The 18,168-nt window shown below is 35.3% G+C and overlaps 1 protein-coding gene across 2 annotated transcripts; it reads right to left on the reverse strand.

Moving 5' to 3' along the window:
* Positions 1-535: 535 nt before the first annotated feature.
* Positions 536-18,095, reverse strand: LOC129291848 (uncharacterized). 2 transcript variants are annotated; one of them, XM_054929400.1, is made up of 15 exons: positions 17,945-18,095; positions 16,243-16,432; positions 15,690-15,811; positions 7,776-7,896; positions 7,611-7,675; positions 7,390-7,503; positions 7,137-7,211; positions 6,467-6,505; positions 6,320-6,400; positions 6,121-6,234; positions 4,238-4,309; positions 4,106-4,142; positions 3,214-3,326; positions 2,100-2,306; positions 536-1,064 (listed from the first exon to the last, which is right to left on the reverse strand). In XM_054929400.1, exons 2-15 carry the CDS (start codon positions 16,322-16,324, stop codon positions 987-989), a joined length of 1,320 nt encoding a protein of 439 aa, XP_054785375.1. In that variant the 5' UTR covers positions 16,325-16,432; positions 17,945-18,095; the 3' UTR covers positions 536-986. The 2 variants fall into 2 exon arrangements, with proteins under 2 accessions (XP_054785375.1, XP_054785376.1); XM_054929401.1 differs by having other exon boundaries at positions 6,320-6,391; positions 17,945-18,088.
* Positions 18,096-18,168: the final 73 nt, after the last annotated feature.

Genomic DNA, 18,168 nt, shown 5'->3' on the forward strand with positions numbered 1-18,168 from the left:
TTCCGTCAGCACTCTGTGGTTTGATTTAGGTTTTATAGCCTCCTATCAATGTTGGCTCAGACGATGATGAGATCTGAGCTTGGTATCCTAACCAGTAACCCCATCTCTGTCTTCATCCTTGTAGTTCCCCTAACTCATTCTCGCAGACCTTTGATCCATTCCTAATTATTGGGTTTGTATGGTTGTTAGGTAGAAGATGAATTAGGAGAGTGAAGGAAGCGATAGGTAGAGTTGGAAGAAGAATTGAGAGAGAGAGAGGGGAGGGGGGGAGAGAGAGAGAGAGGGAGGGCAACAGAAACATGAAAAAGAAGATGAAAGAGGTCGTGGAAGCCACGTGAGCATGCCATGTAAGCAAAATTGGTCAACTAATAGTCAATCATTAGGATCTGTTAATGCAGAGCAAATTTGCACCGTCTTGAAAAATATTAAGATAAAATTGTATCTTTAAATACTTTAAAACACCAAACGTGCCTCCAAAAAAAACTTCGAAGGCAAATTTATATTTTAACCCATGTATAATTTTCAGACACCAAAATCCAAATTAAGGTTTTTCTTTTGAAACGAGTCATCCTGTAACTTGTGGGGGCTTAAATCCCCAAATAATTACATAGAGCATGGCATAAAAAATTCTTGCGAAAGATAAGAGACTGATAGAGGAAGAGTAACAATGCCAAAAACAAGAAAACATGCAAGAAAAGTTTAATTATTTCTAACAAAGAATTTAATTACATCACGGTTCTATCTAGCCCCAACAATTTCCAACACCAAAGATCTAGTTTCTTCAAGGGCTTCATTTCTTCAAAACTCACCAGTGTCAAACATGCCACAGAAGTATCTCATGACTTACCATTCCATGCTTAATTGTAACCAGAAAGCAAGCCCCCCTTAATTGCCATGGTGCCAAGGGTTGTACGACGAGTAAAGCTTCCCTTTTTTCAGCTGTGATGTTGCTTCACAGATCTGGTGTCCTCTAAGAACAAAACTTATCACTTTTGTTGGTTCTTGCTCATATCATTTATCTTAGCCATCTGCAAATTAAGCAGCTCACGCACTCTGCATTTCAGCTGCACAAGAAAAGCAGACTTGTGTTAAGGAATTTTGTTAGATGATATCAGAAACTTTACAATATATATGACCAATGCATGAGTTTGGATGCCCCCAATTCAAGCAATTGAGGGGATCTTTACTTTAATTTCCACTTCTAAATTGTTCACGTTTCATTTGGATCATTTTATGTTTTAATTTTTTTTTTATTCATTATGCTATTTCTTTTTTATTCACAATATTTTACATTTTGCTTCTCGTATAACAAAAAAAGAATCAAAGAAAAATAAAATTAAAAATCTAGATGATTCAAATTTAATGCCTATGATTCAAAATTTGCTACGAAGTAGAGTGAGGATCCTTGATCATGCTGATATAGTGGGTAGAAAACTGACATTATTTCAAGAAGTGACTTTATCCAAGGTAAAAGTTCAAATAATGAAGAAAAATGAGGATGCCCAATATTGACCATCAAAGGTTATTCATATTTTATATCTTACAAAGCATTACCGTACAATTTGTTAAAAGTAGAAATCCCCGTTTGATAGCTTCCGCACATCTTTCATGGCCACTGATGTAGAACAAAGGGGGAAAAGAAGGAAGAAGAAAGAGGAAGAACAAGGGACTTAAAAGGAGAATGAGAGGTAGAAGAAGGACGGAGAAGTAAAGAATTATAGGGAGAAACAGAGAGGAGGGATAGAGAATTGAGGGTAAATAATCCCAGTAATAACTTTTCAAAAGGTCTACAATGCAGTTAATCGTAAAGACTATTTATAGAGACTGAAATAGCATAATAATAACTTAACCTAAAATAAAATAAACTGCGGCTTGTAATAAAAAGTAAAAGAAAAACTGACTTAAACATCAAGTAAAAGAAAGCATAGAATGGAAAACAACCTCAGAAAGCAAAATAAAAATAAATTACTAAAGCATCCAATAAACCTTTCCTAGTTTTCCTAATTTTCCATCAGTAGGGAAGCATATTTCAATAAGGGGAATTACAAGTAAAGGAGTAGTGAAAAGAGAAAACTGAATAATTAATAAGAGAATCTCACCTCATGAAGTCCTTGTTCTGTTTTTACAGAGACATGAATAGCTCCATCAGGTCCTGAAATCCGGTACTTCAACAGCTCAAGCTGTTCAGGATCTGCATATTCTGTGGCATAGATTACTGGAGCCTTTTCCAACAGATCAGATTTGGAAACAACATCAAGCCACAAGTGCTCAGTAAAATTTTCCCTTATTTCTTTGTATATGCTGAACTGCATAAGCAAACATCATAAACTCAGCATTATCTTTTACAAAAGAAAAATAATCAAAAAACTGATCATTTCTTATCATTTATACACTCCAAACTCTCTTAAAATGAAAAGTGAGTGTCCGTGCATGCTTGTTGGTGGGGTGAGAGAGAGTGACGTAAGGCAAAAAGAAAAAAGACACAAGACTAGACCCAAACGTGCAAATTGAATGGATTCTTTTTCGTTCGTTCGTTCGTTTCTTCCTTTCTTTTTTTTTTTTTCCTCTATGTCGCATATGAAATAGATGTACAGGCAATAGTCACCAGTCTATCCAAAAGAACAGTAAGCTTCAGCGACCTAACTATATAATACATAGAGAGCAAGGACAAACACAAAATTTGCAGATCTTAGTGGCATAAGCTTAGCTCCCTTCAGTTTTACTTGGACACTGTTTATTCTCAAGTGGGTATCATCATTTTAGTTAACAACCTCCTTAACAAATGAGTAGAGGGATACCTTTTTTAAGAATATCTCGTTGTCAATCACATTCTCTTCATAAAGATCTTATAAGTTTTGGTCTCAAATTCTCTCAATTTCAGTGTATCACCATGACATTTTGGGTGCTTGAAATTCAAGCCGTACCTAATCATGTCACTCTGAGTACTTTTGGATCCTCCATCATCATCATCATAAGCATTTTATTTTAAAAAGTTTGATGTGAACATGGATAGAATGTGAGGGTGCCTACAAACTTTTAACTCTTAATCTAAAACATCTTAGTCCATGAATTTCCAAGATGTGCGAAATGAATTTCCAACTCTTGCATTATTACTTGGAACCCTCCACATTGCCACTGGCATGAAATAAGTTTCACGACACATTGCAATTATTCTAATAATCAAGATGTTGCAGAAGACGGAACCAATAATACCTGATCAGCAGGTGAAGTGCCACACTCCCCAGAAAGGTCATGGACATACAAAATTGCAGTTGGCAAATGTGAAAGGGCAGCAAGTGTCAACTTTTCTAAATTGTTCCTGTCTTCTGAATATACAAACCAGGAAGACACACAGAAAAATCATGTCAAAAGAGAGAACATATCAACGGTACTAAATTCAATATAACTGATTGAGTGGATAACTGAGACTTGACAATTCACCCCAAGAACATGGAAGTTGCTTGTGGGCTTTCAAGGAATCAAGGAGCATTAGCTGTAGCTATAACATCCTACTCCCTCCATTTTAGACACCAGATTAAAGAAAGTAAACCTCCCCCCTGAATTTATTTTTTTTATTTTTTTTTTAAATCTATACTCAGTCCTACGGCAGATCTCCCAACTCAGCGACTCTTCTTCCTATTGCCCTGAGTCACAAAATGTATCCCCTAATCATTTGCATTCATTCCATCTGCTACTGCAACTGGGATCCTAAAGCAAGATTAAATAGTAACAAGAGGCATCCTAGATGCCTGAAGAGTTGCAATAGATTTCACCAACCGAAGGAAAGACAATTCCAAGTTCCAACCATCCATCCACATGGAAATCAAATGAGCTATCAGCTTACCAGAGGGAATCCATTCAAAGACTATCGCAAAAACTCAGATATAGATAACAAATATAAGTTAAAAAAGGCAAGAAATTGACGACCTAAAAATTGATCACAGCCGCTACTCTAAGCCAAATTAATCCTCAAACCAACCAATATATAAAGGACCTGTAATTAAAAAAACAGAAAATCTCATAGATACATAACAATAAGCGACTATGAAACTAAAAATTCATCACAGTAATATAGTTTAAGAAAAACAAATGGAAGTTTCATTACCATATTGTCTCTTCAGTAGGCCTGGTGTATCTGTAACCTACAGTTGAATCAGGTATATAATTAGATGGGTAGTGAAAGAAAAACCATTGAAAAAAAAAAGAAAGAAAAAACAGGCTAGAGACAATTTTGAACCTGAAACTTGTGATAGTTCAAAACAATATGACCAATAAGAATCCCTCTTGTTGTGAAGGGATAGTTGCAAACCTGAAACGCCAGAGAGAAATCAAAGGATAAATGTTAACATTATATGGCCTGTGGAATCTTAAGTGCAAATGTGGTTTTGCAGCTTTAGCTGAAGTATATTGTGAAAGATAAGAATAGAGCTAATCAACACCTGTAATTAAGAATAGCATACTTTCACTTAAGTACAACAAAATTGTGCAAATGACTTTTTTGGCTTAAGTTCACGAACCATATCAGATATGCCAAACGAAGCACATGTGAACAAGGTAGCAAATAGCCAGGGGATTGATGGAATTGAGACATTTACCCAGCATAACTACTGTCTACTAATTTTTCTTGATTCTGTGTATTTGTCTCTGCCATAATTTTTTCATTCTTTTGCATATAAATGCCATGGACGATACATCAAACATTAAGAAAAGCCTTGTATCTCCTCTGCTTCTTGTTCCCATCTGTTTCTACATCTCCTTATTGTTCCGTTTGCTTTCATTTTTCATGGTGTTAGAGATCAAGAGATATTCTAGTGCTAGAAAATCATGTTTGAATAACAGATTTTATTTCCTTTTTAGTCTAACAATGCCTCCTATTTGCTCTTCCCTTGTACCATCATATCTACTGTTCTTTAATTTTTGAATGCCCTCATTTCATGGGTGGAGTGGCAGGTCATTCGCTGCTATCTTCCCCCTATGTGTACCCTAGTTTTCATGATTGAACCGACAGAACTTGAGTCTTTCATACTCTGAATTAGCAATGTCACTGGAACGAGAAAAATCAAGCAGTCCAAGGACTATTGCATCCTCACTAGTGCTAATACCTATGCCGGGATACCAGAACACACTGCAAAGATCTCTGCTACTATTACTTGATGGTACATTACAAGCCAATTTAGGAGGCAATAAAATATTTCAGCCCGAGGAGTTGTTAATAAAATCTTTTTCCTACCTTTCTTGAAGTAGGTAGCATCAACTACACAAGAATATTTGTGAATCTAACAGAGATTAATTTATTGCTAGAACTCCATAAGTGTGTTGTGGCATTGAATGATCCCCATCTTTCATTGTCTTAAATCATGGATAAGCCCTTCAATCTCAAGTAGCAAGGTGGTATTTTCCATTGAAGAGAACTTCTCCCTCACTGCTTCCTGCATTTATCGTACTCTTCTTAACAATAGAAGGAAATTTTTCCAATATCATTTGTTATGGAATTGATTAATCAGGAAATTATTTGTTGTTTTCAGAATATCAAATCTTAGTTTTTGGGTCATTAACACTGAGAGAAGTACCCATCAAGTAACCAACCTAGCCTTTTCCCTTTACATCAGAACTCTGGATGACCACCGAAGGCAATTACTTCTAAAGAGCCTATGCCCAGTGATGAGAGCAGGAGAGGCCCTGTGCGCTCCTTGGAGCAAAAGTGACCAAATATAACAGAGGGATGATCAGGCATATTGTTGCTCTGAAGTGAAAAATCAGAGTGGAATGACTCTCTGATTCAGCTTACACTCTATAAGAGTTGAAATACATACATACATTCAGGTTGAGAAGTCATACATGAGAATCCATAGAATCAGCATCAGCTAATCAAATTGATTTGAATACAAGATAATATCAATTAAATAAATGGAGATGAGAAGAAAAAAATATACAACGACTAAATTACAGCTAAAACTAGAGGAATAAATAAAATAAAATGTGTGCAGCCATCAGTCACATAAAACACAAGAAAAGAGTGGTAGTCCAGCAAAATCAGGACATTTTTGGCCAAAAAAAAAATCAGAATCATAACATAGCATGAATTATGACAAAAAGAGAGTCAAGGATTCTGTTGTACACCTCAGGCTTTCCAGTAGAGAGTACACGGACCAAGGAAGATTTTCCTACATTAGGAGCTCCAACAAGGCAGAGTGTAGGTGTTTCCAAGCTAATTACAGGCATTGCTCTTAAAGTCTGTAAAGTTTAAAAGTAAATATGCAATGTAGCAGAGGAAACAATTGTTTAAAAGAAATATTCTCAATCCAATGGTTCTCCCAACCTTGGCAATGCCCAACAAATCGTCAACAATTTTCCCTTCTCGATAAAAAATATGTTCAACTTTTTGAATGCCCTGCAATAACTGTAATACATAAGAATCATCATAAAAAATTAGGACAAGATGTTCCAAATAAGATAGAAAGGACACCTCATTCAGTCTTTCCTCCGCTTCTCTCTTTGACGAGGACTGTTACATGAAATAATGATATCAAAATGTTAAGAAAAGGACAGCAAGAGAAAGGACCAAAGTAACAAGATGTCTGTATAAGAGAGATATCAGACTCTTCCATCTTAAGGAATTCAATAATGAGTCCCGGGAGAGAGAGGGAGGTGGGGAGTAAGGCCTTGTGCATGTATTTTTCATGGTGGAGTCTGGACAAGGTAAGCATACTGTAGCTAACCCAGTGAGACTCACATTCTTCCAGGATTTTTACACGTAAATAATATAATTTCTGGAACTGGATCCATCAAATGTAATAAATGATAAAGCTGACTTTTGACCAACCTACAAAACATTAATTTTCTGAAAGAAAGCAACATGCTCAAACAAAAACTAAAACACATATTTAGCCATCATTGCTGCTTTTATAATGAAACAAGGCCATGAAGATATAAATAACGCTTAAACACTTTAGATCAATCATAATATAACAAGAAAAATTCCAGACGTATGTTGAACTTAAAATCAACATCTAGAGTCTAATCCTGTAGAACTTTAAAGTTACTTGATATCCATATAGTTAAAAAATTGATCCTATGCATACAAAACCAAATAAACTTAAATTTCATCATCAGCATACGTGAGTTACTAGACAAACCTTAGCGCAAAGTGAAGCATGTTCCTTGCCAACAGATACTACCTTCTTTCTTAAAGCATCTACCTTTCCCAAGACCTACTAAATAGTATATCCACAGTCAACAGAAGCATGATATTGTACAATGTGATAAAAATGTCTAAAAGAACAAAATTAAAATCCATGGTCATCAAATTTGTACTTAGAGCATTTACAATGGCAATGGAAGTCCAACAACAAATGTTCTAATTGCTGCAAAGCAATTTTCCTTATATACCATTTCATAATATCCATCTCCAAGAGTCAATTCAACAAGAGACCTTTCATAGGGATGAAGATATGTTTTCTTTGGAAAATTCTCCACGTACGTTCTCAAAGGAACAGCCAGTTCCTGAAAAGATCTACCATGTCAAATTTCACCAACTTTTTCTATAAATAGAATATATATGTTGAAACAGACATAGAATAACATGAAATATTTAGAAGTTAAGGACATACTTTCATCAATGCATCAAGTTGCTTTGCACCCCTGTTCTTCTCCCTTTTTGCAGTGTTGGCAATCCCTAGAGTTTAAACAAATTAAAATTAATAACAACAAAAGGTTCAATGATGAAAAACAGGCATTCCAAGATTAAACAAAAGAATATCATTCCAGTCAAAAACCTTTTGTTGGAGGAATTCTCTTTGCCTTTCTTAGTGCTGAACCAATAATATCAACAGATGGCATCACCATGGGTAACTTTTGAAACGCCCCGATGGCTTCTATTTTTCTAGATGGTTTTTCCTACAGTTGAATATTTAAATGGTGACTACAATTTGGTTTGCACAACTACTTTAATTTAACACAGGAAAGAAAGAACAACAAAAATTTGATAGTTACAACAAAACTCACAGATTCAAGATCCTGAGGAGTAGCAAAGAAAACTAAACCGTATACCACACTTGAAAGAATTATAATATCCAATGATATACTCTCTCACACACGTGCCAAAGTAATAAAGAAACAAAAATAAAAGGGGGCAACATCTTGAAAATGAAAATACCCCATTTAACATCCATCATAGATTGCCAAAACATGAGAAAAGAAAGTTGCTATGATTATTATGATTCATCTATGGAAAAATGTCACCCCCACCACTGAACTTCCCAAATATATACATTATTTGATCAAGAGGGGGTAAAAGTAAATTAAAATCCTAGCCTTCTCAATTTCCAGGAAAAATTTTATACATTTCTCACCTAATGAAAGATCACTAGTCTATAGCACTTAGTCACCACAACAATGTGACTAAGATGTGGAAAATAAAAGAGGACAATGTTGTGCAATTGTAATAAATAACAAAGTAATTAAGATTTAATTAGGGTTTAAATAGATTTAGATTTGATTTATGATTTAAATAGAATTTAGATAGGATTTCATATTTAATTATATTATTATTACATTAGAAGGATGTGGAAATATATGATATTTATTGCAAATATTTGGTGTTTATTCCCACAGATATTTACGATCAAATAGGATTAGATTTATTAGGCAAGTTTTGATTTTATTTTTTATCATTGTAAATCTCTTCTTTCTCGGCCCATATCAGGGCTTCCGTACTGTAAATATTCTGTTGACAGCCACTGAATAAAATAAGTTCAATTTTGCTCATTTATCTTTGTGGTATCAGAGCACGAGGAAGAAAGAGCAACTGAATCATCAGAGATGGCAGCGGACTTGAACTCTCAACCTGAAACTCACCAAAGAACAAAGTCGACTAGCTTGGAGGGTTCATCCAGTGTGAGCTCACGTCAATTTGCATCCTTTGTCATTGGCCAAGAGAGCTCGCCCATCTCTCTCGTCTCAAACAAGCACACGGGCATCAACTACGGAGAGTGGGCTCAGTCCATTTGACTTGCAATAGAGGGTCGTGGTAAATGGGGGTACGTTTCCGATGAATCCCATTATCCAGAAGCAACAAATGTCAAGGTTTTTAAATTTTGGAAGACCGAAAAATTCAATGCTGTGCTCATGGTTGGTAAATTCAATGATGCCAGCTGTGAAGAAAAGTTTTTTATTTCTCCCAACAACTCGAGAGACATGGAACGTTGTGAAGGAGGCATACTCTGATGGTGAAAATGCTTCTTAAGTGTTTGAAATTAAATCAAAGCTGTGGCTTGTGAAGCAAGATAATCGTGACCCAAGTGAATATTACCTTGAAAAAACTTCTTTATGACAAGAACTTGATCTGATTACTACTGAGGAATGGACCAGTTCAAAGGACATTGCTCAATTCTGAAAGTGACTTGAGAAAGAACGTCTTTATGAATTGTTAGTAGGACTCAACTCAGGTCTAGATGATGTTTGCATTAGAATTTTGAGTTTAGAACCTTTGCCATCTGTCCATGAAGCCTTTGCAATGATCAGAAGGGAGTACTCACGAAGAAAGGCAATGTTAAAAGATGAATCTATTCCTTGAACTAATACTCTTGAAGCATCAGCATCTACTCTTGCTGTCAAGTCCAATGATCCTAGAAACAATAAAAGGCGTCCCACATGTGAACACTGTAAGAAGGTCGGCCACACAAAGGAAAAATGCTAGGATCTTCATGGTAAACCCCTTGATTGAAAGCCAAGGAAAGGAAGAAGCCATGGATATGTTGCTGAAACCTCTATGGGAGATGACAATTTATAGCCCTCAAATGATCAACTAAGTAAGATTCTTGAGATGCTTTCAGCTCTACAAACTAATAGCAAGCAACCTGTTGCCACTATGGTACAAAGAGGTAATTTTTCTAGAACCTTCACTACTATTAAACAAGTATACACTAGAGACCGTTGGATAATAGACTTAGGTGCTTCAAATCATATGACTAATAATATTAAACTATTTACAACATATGTACCTTGCCAAAAGAAACTTACAATCAAGATTGCAGATGCATCAAAGTCTATTGTTATTGGTATTGGAAGTGTACAAATTTCGTCTACCCTCACTTTACATCATGCTCTTCATGTTCCTAAATTAAAATGTAGTTTACTCTCAATGAGCAAAATTGGCAAAAGATGAGAAATGCCATGATGACTTTTTTGCTACTTATTGTCTTTTCAAGAATCTACTGATGGGGATGATGATTGGTAATACTAAAGAGTTTGACAGTCTCTACTACCTAGATGGAAGTGAAGTTAGCAGTGTTAGGTCACACAATAAAGTGTCTCCCCTAGAATTAGTGAGTTGGAGTTGTGGCACAAATGTCTAGGTCACCCTAATTTCAATTATATGTCAAAAAAGTTTCCTTCAATTTGCAATAAAAGTGATTGTCCTCAATTCTATTGTGATTCTTGCGAAAAAGAAAAACATTACCATGCTTCTTTTCCACGTTAGCCATGCATCCAAACCTTTTACAACCATTCACAGTGATCTATAAGGGCCCTCTCAAGTTCTTAATAGAACTCACTCGAAGTAGTTCGTCACATTTATTGATGATCACTCTAATGTTAGTTGGGTGTTCCTTCTAAAGGACAAATCTTATGCGTTATAGGTGTTCATTGACTTCTATCATATGATTAAAACTCAATTTTACACATCTATTCAAACTCTCCACACTAACAATGGCACGAAATACTTCAACAAACACCTTTCAACCTTTTTACTTTCCAATGGAATTTTACACAAAAGCACTTGCCCCTATAGTCCCTAATAGAATGGTATTGCTGAAAGGAAAAACAGACACATTCTTGAGACAGCACATGCACTTCTCTTCAGTAGCCATGTTCCTAAATATCACTAGGATGTTGTCCTAACAGCAACTTTTCTTATTAATCGTCTCCCAAATTGTACTCCGTCATACAAAACTCCTCTTGAAGTTCTACATCAAACTTACAATCAACCCTACCTGGAAAACAATCTTCCCTTAAAAGTTTTTGGGTGTGCTGCCCACGCTGATCTTTATCATACAAATAAACCTGACCCTAAAGCTGTCCGATGTGTTTTCCTGGGTTATTCTGCCACTAAAAAGGGGTACAAGTGCTTTGACCCTACTACCAAATGTGTCTTTACCCCTTGTGATGTCATGTCACCTTTCATGAAACCGAATCCTTCTACTCCCAATCTACAATTGAGGTGAAAAATTGGAATGAATTGCAGATTGACATGTGTGAAAAAACAAGTGAAACACCTAAAACAACTTACCCTATACCTTACCATTTGTCTGTTGAACTCACAAATCTTGATCTCAACCTAGATAGTGAGATCGACAACACCAACACCACTATTCAAATTGACACAAGTGATGTGCCAAATCCTAGTCCCAAAGAGAAGGAGAAATCTATGACAAGGGGAGACAACAGATTTGCACAGACCTATGCACGAAAAAAACAAGACAAGTAAAGAGATCCATGCTCCAAGCACTAATCAAGAGTCAGAACCAAATGTAGGTCTAAAAGAAGATGATGGTGGTATTGTTGTGGAAGAATCAGGCTGTAATGATGATTTTGATCTGCCTATAGCTATGAGGAAGAAGCCGAACGCCTGCACTAGGCACCCTATCAAAAGATTTGTCTCCTATCAAGCATTGTTTGCTAAATTTTGTGGATTTACTGCTCATTTGGATAATGTTACAGTACCAAAGAATATTGAAGAAGCCATGGCCTTACCTAAATGGAGGCAAGCTGTAATGGAGGAAATGGAGGCATTGACAAAAATGATACATGGGATGTTGTAGAATTACCTCAGGCAAGAAAGCTGTTGGATGAACGTGGTTTTTTACACCTAAATACAATGTTGATGGTAGTCTAAACAAACACAAAGGAAGACTTGTTGCTCAAGGGTTCTCCCAAGTGCATGGTATAAACTACACTGAGACATTTGCACCTATAGCCAAACTTAATACTGTCAAAATAATTCTATCATTAGCAGCCAACCTTGACTGGCAGTTACATCAATTAGATGTAAAAAATGACTTGCTGAATGGTGAGTTGAAAGAAGAAGTATATATGAAGTTGCCTCTTGGGTTCCCAAGGAAGAAACCAAATCAAGTGTGCAAGTTGAAGAAGTCCTTGTATGGATTAAAGCAGTCTCCAAGAGCTTGGTTTGAGAGACTTACACAAGTACTAAAAAAGGCAAGGTTCACACAAGGTCAAAGTGATCACACTATGTTCTTCAAACACCGAGGCACTAAAATTACTATTTTGCTGGTTTATGTGGATAATATTGTTCTTATAGGTGATGATATTGAGGAGATTGAAAACCTTAAAAAGGCGCTAGCTCAAGAATTTCAAATAAAGGGATCTTGGAGAAATGAAGTACTTCCTAGGTAGGGAGGTGGCAAGATCCAAGAAGGTAAACTTGATTTCCTAGAGAAAACATGTGCTAGATCTCTTGAAAGAGACTAGCATGCTTGGATGTAGACCTAGTGATACACCTATCCAAGTTGACAAGACAAGCGATGAAGAGAACCTTAGTAAGTCTATTAATATGGGTAGGTATCAACGTATGGTGGGATAATTGATCTACTTGTCAAATACTAGGCCGAATATTACCTTTGCAGTTAGTACAAGGAGTCAACACTAATATGACCCTAAACAAAAACACTTGAATGAGGTCTACAAAATTCTCAAGTATTAGAAAGGTACTACTGAAAAAGGTCTATGGTTTAAAAAATTTGAGAAACAGAGTGTAGAAATCTTCACAGCTGCAAATTAGGCAAGTGATCATGAGGACAGAAAGTCCACATCTGGATATTGCACTTTTGTTCGGGGAAACTTGGTTACTTGAAAAAGCAAGAAGTAGAGTGTCGCCACTAAAAAAAAGTCATTAAGGAACTAAAAAATGTGAATTTTCCTATGACTCTTTGTTCAAATAGTATGGCAGCAATTAGCATCTCACGCAATCCAGTCCAACATGATAGGACTAAAAATGTTGAGATAGACAAACACTTTATCAGGGAAAAGATTGATACTAGCATCATTCAAATGAGACACATACCAAGAAGGGAGCAAACGGCTGATGTTCTCACCAAAGGTTGAGTAGAGATAAGTTTGATCATTTTATTAGCAAGTTGAACATAATTAACATCTATATTCCAATTTGAGGGGGAGTGTGGAAATATATAATATTTATTGTAAATATTTAGTGATTATTCTCGTAGATATTATATGATCAAATATGATTAGATTTATTAGGGAAGTTTTGATTTTATTTTTTTATCATTGTAAATCCCTTCTTTCTCAGCCCATATCATGGCTTTCCTACTGTATATATTCTGTCAACACCCACTGAATAAAATAAGTTCAATTTTGCTCATTTATCTTCAAAGGATTTGGATAGATTAGGATATATATATATATATATTCATATGATAATAATGCCTATAAATATGAGGCAGTATGGTACCTAATTTCAGAGGCGGCTTCGTCAGTGAGGTAGTGTGAGAGAATTCAATGAATTCTTTGATAGCCACACCAATAGATTAAAATTGCAAGAAAAATATTTGGTTTTTGCGTATGTAGCCGAGCTCAAGCCAAAACTTGTAGAACCGGTGTGCCTCTTCAAACCAAGAACAATGCAAGAAGCCAAAAGTCTTGCATGATTGCAAGAAATCATGTTAATGTGTCAAGTAGGAAAAAAGGCACAGGCACTTCAAGATATTTATGGGTCACAAGCTTTTGGAGAAGGATGAAGGAAGGACACCTCTACAAGAATGTGGGAATCAAGAAGCCAAGAATGGCATCAGAAATCATGGGGATCCTGCAACTATAACAATTGAAGTTGAAATAGGGTCTTCCTTACCATATTGACTCAAGATATGTATTTAGTGCCACAAGAAGGTTCTATCGTTCAAGAAAAGAGTGGGTCTTTTTCGATCAGCACCCAAGAAAATTGTGACAGCATTATCAAAAAGAGCCAAGAACTCCAAGTAATTAACAGTTATGTCAACACAAATTCCTTTAGTCTTGGGATTCTTTCAACCAAGATTCTTAAAAGTTACTGGTTGCAATCTGCCATCTATTCTAAGTTCTCTATTAATGCATGTTCTCCAGACTCAATCACCATTACCCTCTACTTTGCCGATGAGAACGTATATCTCTGCTTCTTCCTTCATGCTGGTGCTCGTTCCTGTTCTGACTTGGCTCAAAGGCAATTTAATTAGGATCCTCTAGGGGTCCAGTTTGATACAATTTTCTGTGTATTTGACCCTTGCAGGCAAGAGTCTTTCGGGGGAGGGGTATGGTTATGTAATTATAATAAATAAGAAAATAATTAAGATTTAATTAGGGGTTTAAATAGATTTGGATATGATTTGTGATTTAAATAAGATCTAGATAAGATTTTACATTTAATTATATTATTATTTTAGTAGGACGTGGATAGATTAGGATATATATATATATATATATATTCATATGATAATAATGCCTATAAATAAGAGGCAATAGGGTTCCTAATTTCAGACTTTAATTTCAAATGAGAATTACATATTCAAATTTGCTCTCTTCATCTTTCTGTTTCGTTTCTCTATTCCCCTCTCTTTCTCTCTCTTTCCAGCCTAAATTCTATACCAGACAACTTCATTTCTTGATGCAAAAGTTCAGCTTTAACACCATTGCGCCATGTGTTGTTTTCATTATTACCCACTTAGTCAAATGTACACATAGACATAGTAATTACCCTCCCAAATAATTTTATGCTTCATTATATTTATATTGCTCTTCCTTGAACAAATAAAACGAAAGAATCAAGCCCATGAGCTAGAAAAGGCAAAAAATTTTAGTGAAAACATAGCCAGAATTACAAGTCTCCCATTACATCAAAACAAGAATGGCAAGAAAAGGAAAAATATACATGATTAGCATGCTATAATAATTAAAAAGAAGTATATAAATCAATTTTTTGCTCAATTAATATTCTGATGGGCACCTAAGTTGGAGAGGGAACTCTCTCATAAAAGCTAGTTATTAAGATGGGAAAATCAATCTATTTACATGCCCCATACAACATTCCACACTACTCAATGTGAGATTAGGCATCACATACTACTCAATGGAATGATGAGCGGTGTGGAAGAGTATACCCTAGACAAAAGAAACCAACCAAAAAAGATGTTGAAGCAAGCTGTTGTGCAATTACCCTCATAAGGCAGGGCACAGGGAGAAGTGAGAGGAGTATTAGGAAGGGGCGAAGGATCTGAGGGGTATCAAATACTAGGCAGAAGAGGGTGTTTAGGATCCATTTTTGAGTATTATGTTCTTTCTTTCATTTCAGAATCAATGAGAGGTTCCTCTCAGCCACTGTAACAGTCCTTAATCCATCCTTGGAGTAAGGCCAGAGCTTGCCGCATATATAATAGAACACAAGTTCCAAAATATTGCAATTAGGAAGGGCGGTAACATGTCACCATGCTAATCCTTCTATTCAACTAGTGCACAATTTTATACTGCCTTTTCTTCAATCAATTGAGAGGATTGAATGGCTAAGCTATCTCCCGTAAGATTCATACAAGTTTACCCTAGCTTCATCTACTGTACAGGATATTATTAATCTACCTTACACTACAAGATACCAGATAAATGAGAGGTAAGGAAGAAATTCATACCTTGTTATTCTTGTCTTCGGTCTGCAAAGTTGGAATATAGCTTCCATTGGCAACTTCATATGAATTAGTTTGGATGTTGTTACAGAAGAGAATGATTGGATGCTTCTTGACATCGAGTATTCCTGCATTTAGTACCCAATAATAGGCAATGGCATGATTCTTGAAAGGAGAGGTGAAAGAATTGAAATCAAAAACCAGAGCGAACTCTGAGAAAATGCAAGTTTTTGAGAAAAAGATAACAAGAATAGATGAAAATAATTTCCTTAAAACAAATACAAGCGAGAACTTATTTCACAAAAGGCGTTTGTACTTTGTATAGAATGATTGAAAAGAAGATAAAGAATCATTCTTCTACATTAACTGCATGGCACAAACCAACTAAAAATCAACAACGCAGCTTTTGAGCCAAAATTAAAAGCAAAATTGGGAATTTATTGTCTTCACCAACCAAGTATAAAAAGAGAATCAATTTGGATTGCCTAAGAAAGACAATCAAAGGCGTAAGTAACTTTTGCCACAGCAAACACAAAGTTCAACAAAAGGGATGAACAACCTTTGTAGAATTTGGAGCTTCCGAAGAGTGTAGAATAGTAAGGAGTCTGCCCTCTGAGAAAGAGAGTTGAAGAGGCTCTCATTTCGGGGAGGGAGCAACTGCTAATGTCGGAGGATACCAATTCGCGAGTGTTATATGACGCTTCCGCGTCAAGCAGATGATGCGTTCCGGTTTCGAGCACTCTAGGGTACTAGAACAAAGGCAAAAAAATTGATCCATAAAGTTATAAAACATTAAAATTATTTTAATACTCAAAAATTTAAGTAATTATAAATATTACCAATTTTCAACTTAAATTTATAATTCTAAATTCAAGGGCACACAAGTCGGGTTTCATCTCAACTCAGTGCATGGCTTGATGTGGTAGTTTGAGCATTGAACTTAAAATTATATTAAAATAAGGTTAGGCAGGACAAAGTCCCTACCACGATGCCTAACTTAAAATATAAATGGGTTATATTTTGCAATTTATTATCCAACTTTACTCATGAGATGTCCAAACATTTTAGGCTCTATAACCTACTCAAAGGGTGATGGTGTACTCATCGTTTGTGAAATAAAAAAAAAAATTCACTAAATCAAATCTAATAATATTTTAAGAAGCAAATATATTAAATAAATCAATGCACAAATAATAATAGAGTTCATTTTTATTGGCTCTACTATTCTCTATCTTTATTTTTAGTTTAAAAGTTATTTCATTTCAATGTTTATCTTAACATAAAAATTATTTTCAACTTTATTTTTAGATTGCAAACCTTTGTTCCAACCAACAAAATTTATATTTGATAATTAACCAAATATAACTGAAGTCAATTAAATATATATTGAAATTTTAACTTTGAATAAAATTTTTAAAATGTCTTTTATTTAAATTAATATATTTAAAGAGTAAAATAATGAAAACTAATTGTAAAATAAATTGTATTGATGAATCATTATTTTCTTAAAAACACCTTAAACTATAGGACATGAAATCATTATAAAAAAAAAAACAGAAAACACCTTTATAACATGGGGATAGGCTTGTAATTTTAAGATTGAATAATATAGTGGGGGCTTTCTTTTGGGGATACTGAGGAGAGGGAAAACATTCATCTTCTCTATTGGGATAAGGTGGAGTTGGCAAAGCTAAGGGGTGCTTTGAAAATTTAAAGAAGAAAAATGAAGTCTGTATGATAAAACTTTGTTGAATACTTGTGACTCAACCAAATAAGTTATGAGTTGAGGCTCTGGAGGAAAATTATATGTGCAGTCCAGAGAGAATCCCTCAAGCGAATAACAAGAGGAGTGCCTCATCTATATATATAATAAAACAAGATCACCACAAATTGTTGAAAAAATGACTAATACGTGGCTCCTCACTCATATTACTATTCGATTGAACAGTGCCGGCTTGGTTAATAATACCGGCTTGTGGGGCTTTGTGTTGTTTCTTCTTAAGAAAAACATTCCCCCACTTTCATTTCAAAACTCCTCCAACCGATATGCCAATTTTTTAGCCAACAAAATTTTGAGGAATCATTTTGATATTATTTTTTTTGACATTCATCCTGTTGACAGTAAAAATCTTATCACTTTTAATATGATCTGATTTTAATCTTTGACATAGTTTTTTATAACGTGGCTATATATTAAAAAAAAAATAAAACTCCCTCCTTCCTTTCAAATTAAAAAGCAAAAATAAAAAAAAAATGATTACCGTGAGGTGCGTGAATGTCAATTCATTTGAACTCTCCTGCCCTACTCACTGTTCATCTTTTCCCATCATAACGCTCTATTCACTCTTCATTTTTCTCTGTCGACCTTGTCTGCTTTTAACAATGGCGCACACTACTCAATTTCCATGTGATTGTGACGGTGCCTATATGATCTGCAAAAGGGTGCTGGCGGATGAAGAGAAGTTGATGCACAAAACTTGCGCGA

This window comes from Prosopis cineraria, unplaced genomic scaffold (genome assembly GCF_029017545.1).
Source record: "Prosopis cineraria cultivar Desert tree isolate PC_DT_omini unplaced genomic scaffold, ASM2901754v1 PC13, whole genome shotgun sequence".
Lineage (NCBI taxonomy): Eukaryota > Viridiplantae > Streptophyta > Magnoliopsida > Fabales > Fabaceae > Prosopis > Prosopis cineraria.

Coding starts and splice junctions, on each gene's coding strand:
- LOC129291848 (XM_054929400.1), bottom strand. CDS start 16,324: ATGAGAGCCTCTTCAACTCTCTTTCTCAGAGGGCAGACTCCTTACTAT. Junction 6,506..7,136: donor ATGCTTCACTTTGCGCTAAG/GTTTGTCTAGTA, acceptor TTCATGTAACAG/TCCTCGTCAAAGAGAGAAGC. Junction 2,307..3,213: donor GCACTTCACCTGCTGATCAG/GTATTATTGGTT, acceptor TTGCTTATGCAG/TTCAGCATATACAAAGAAAT.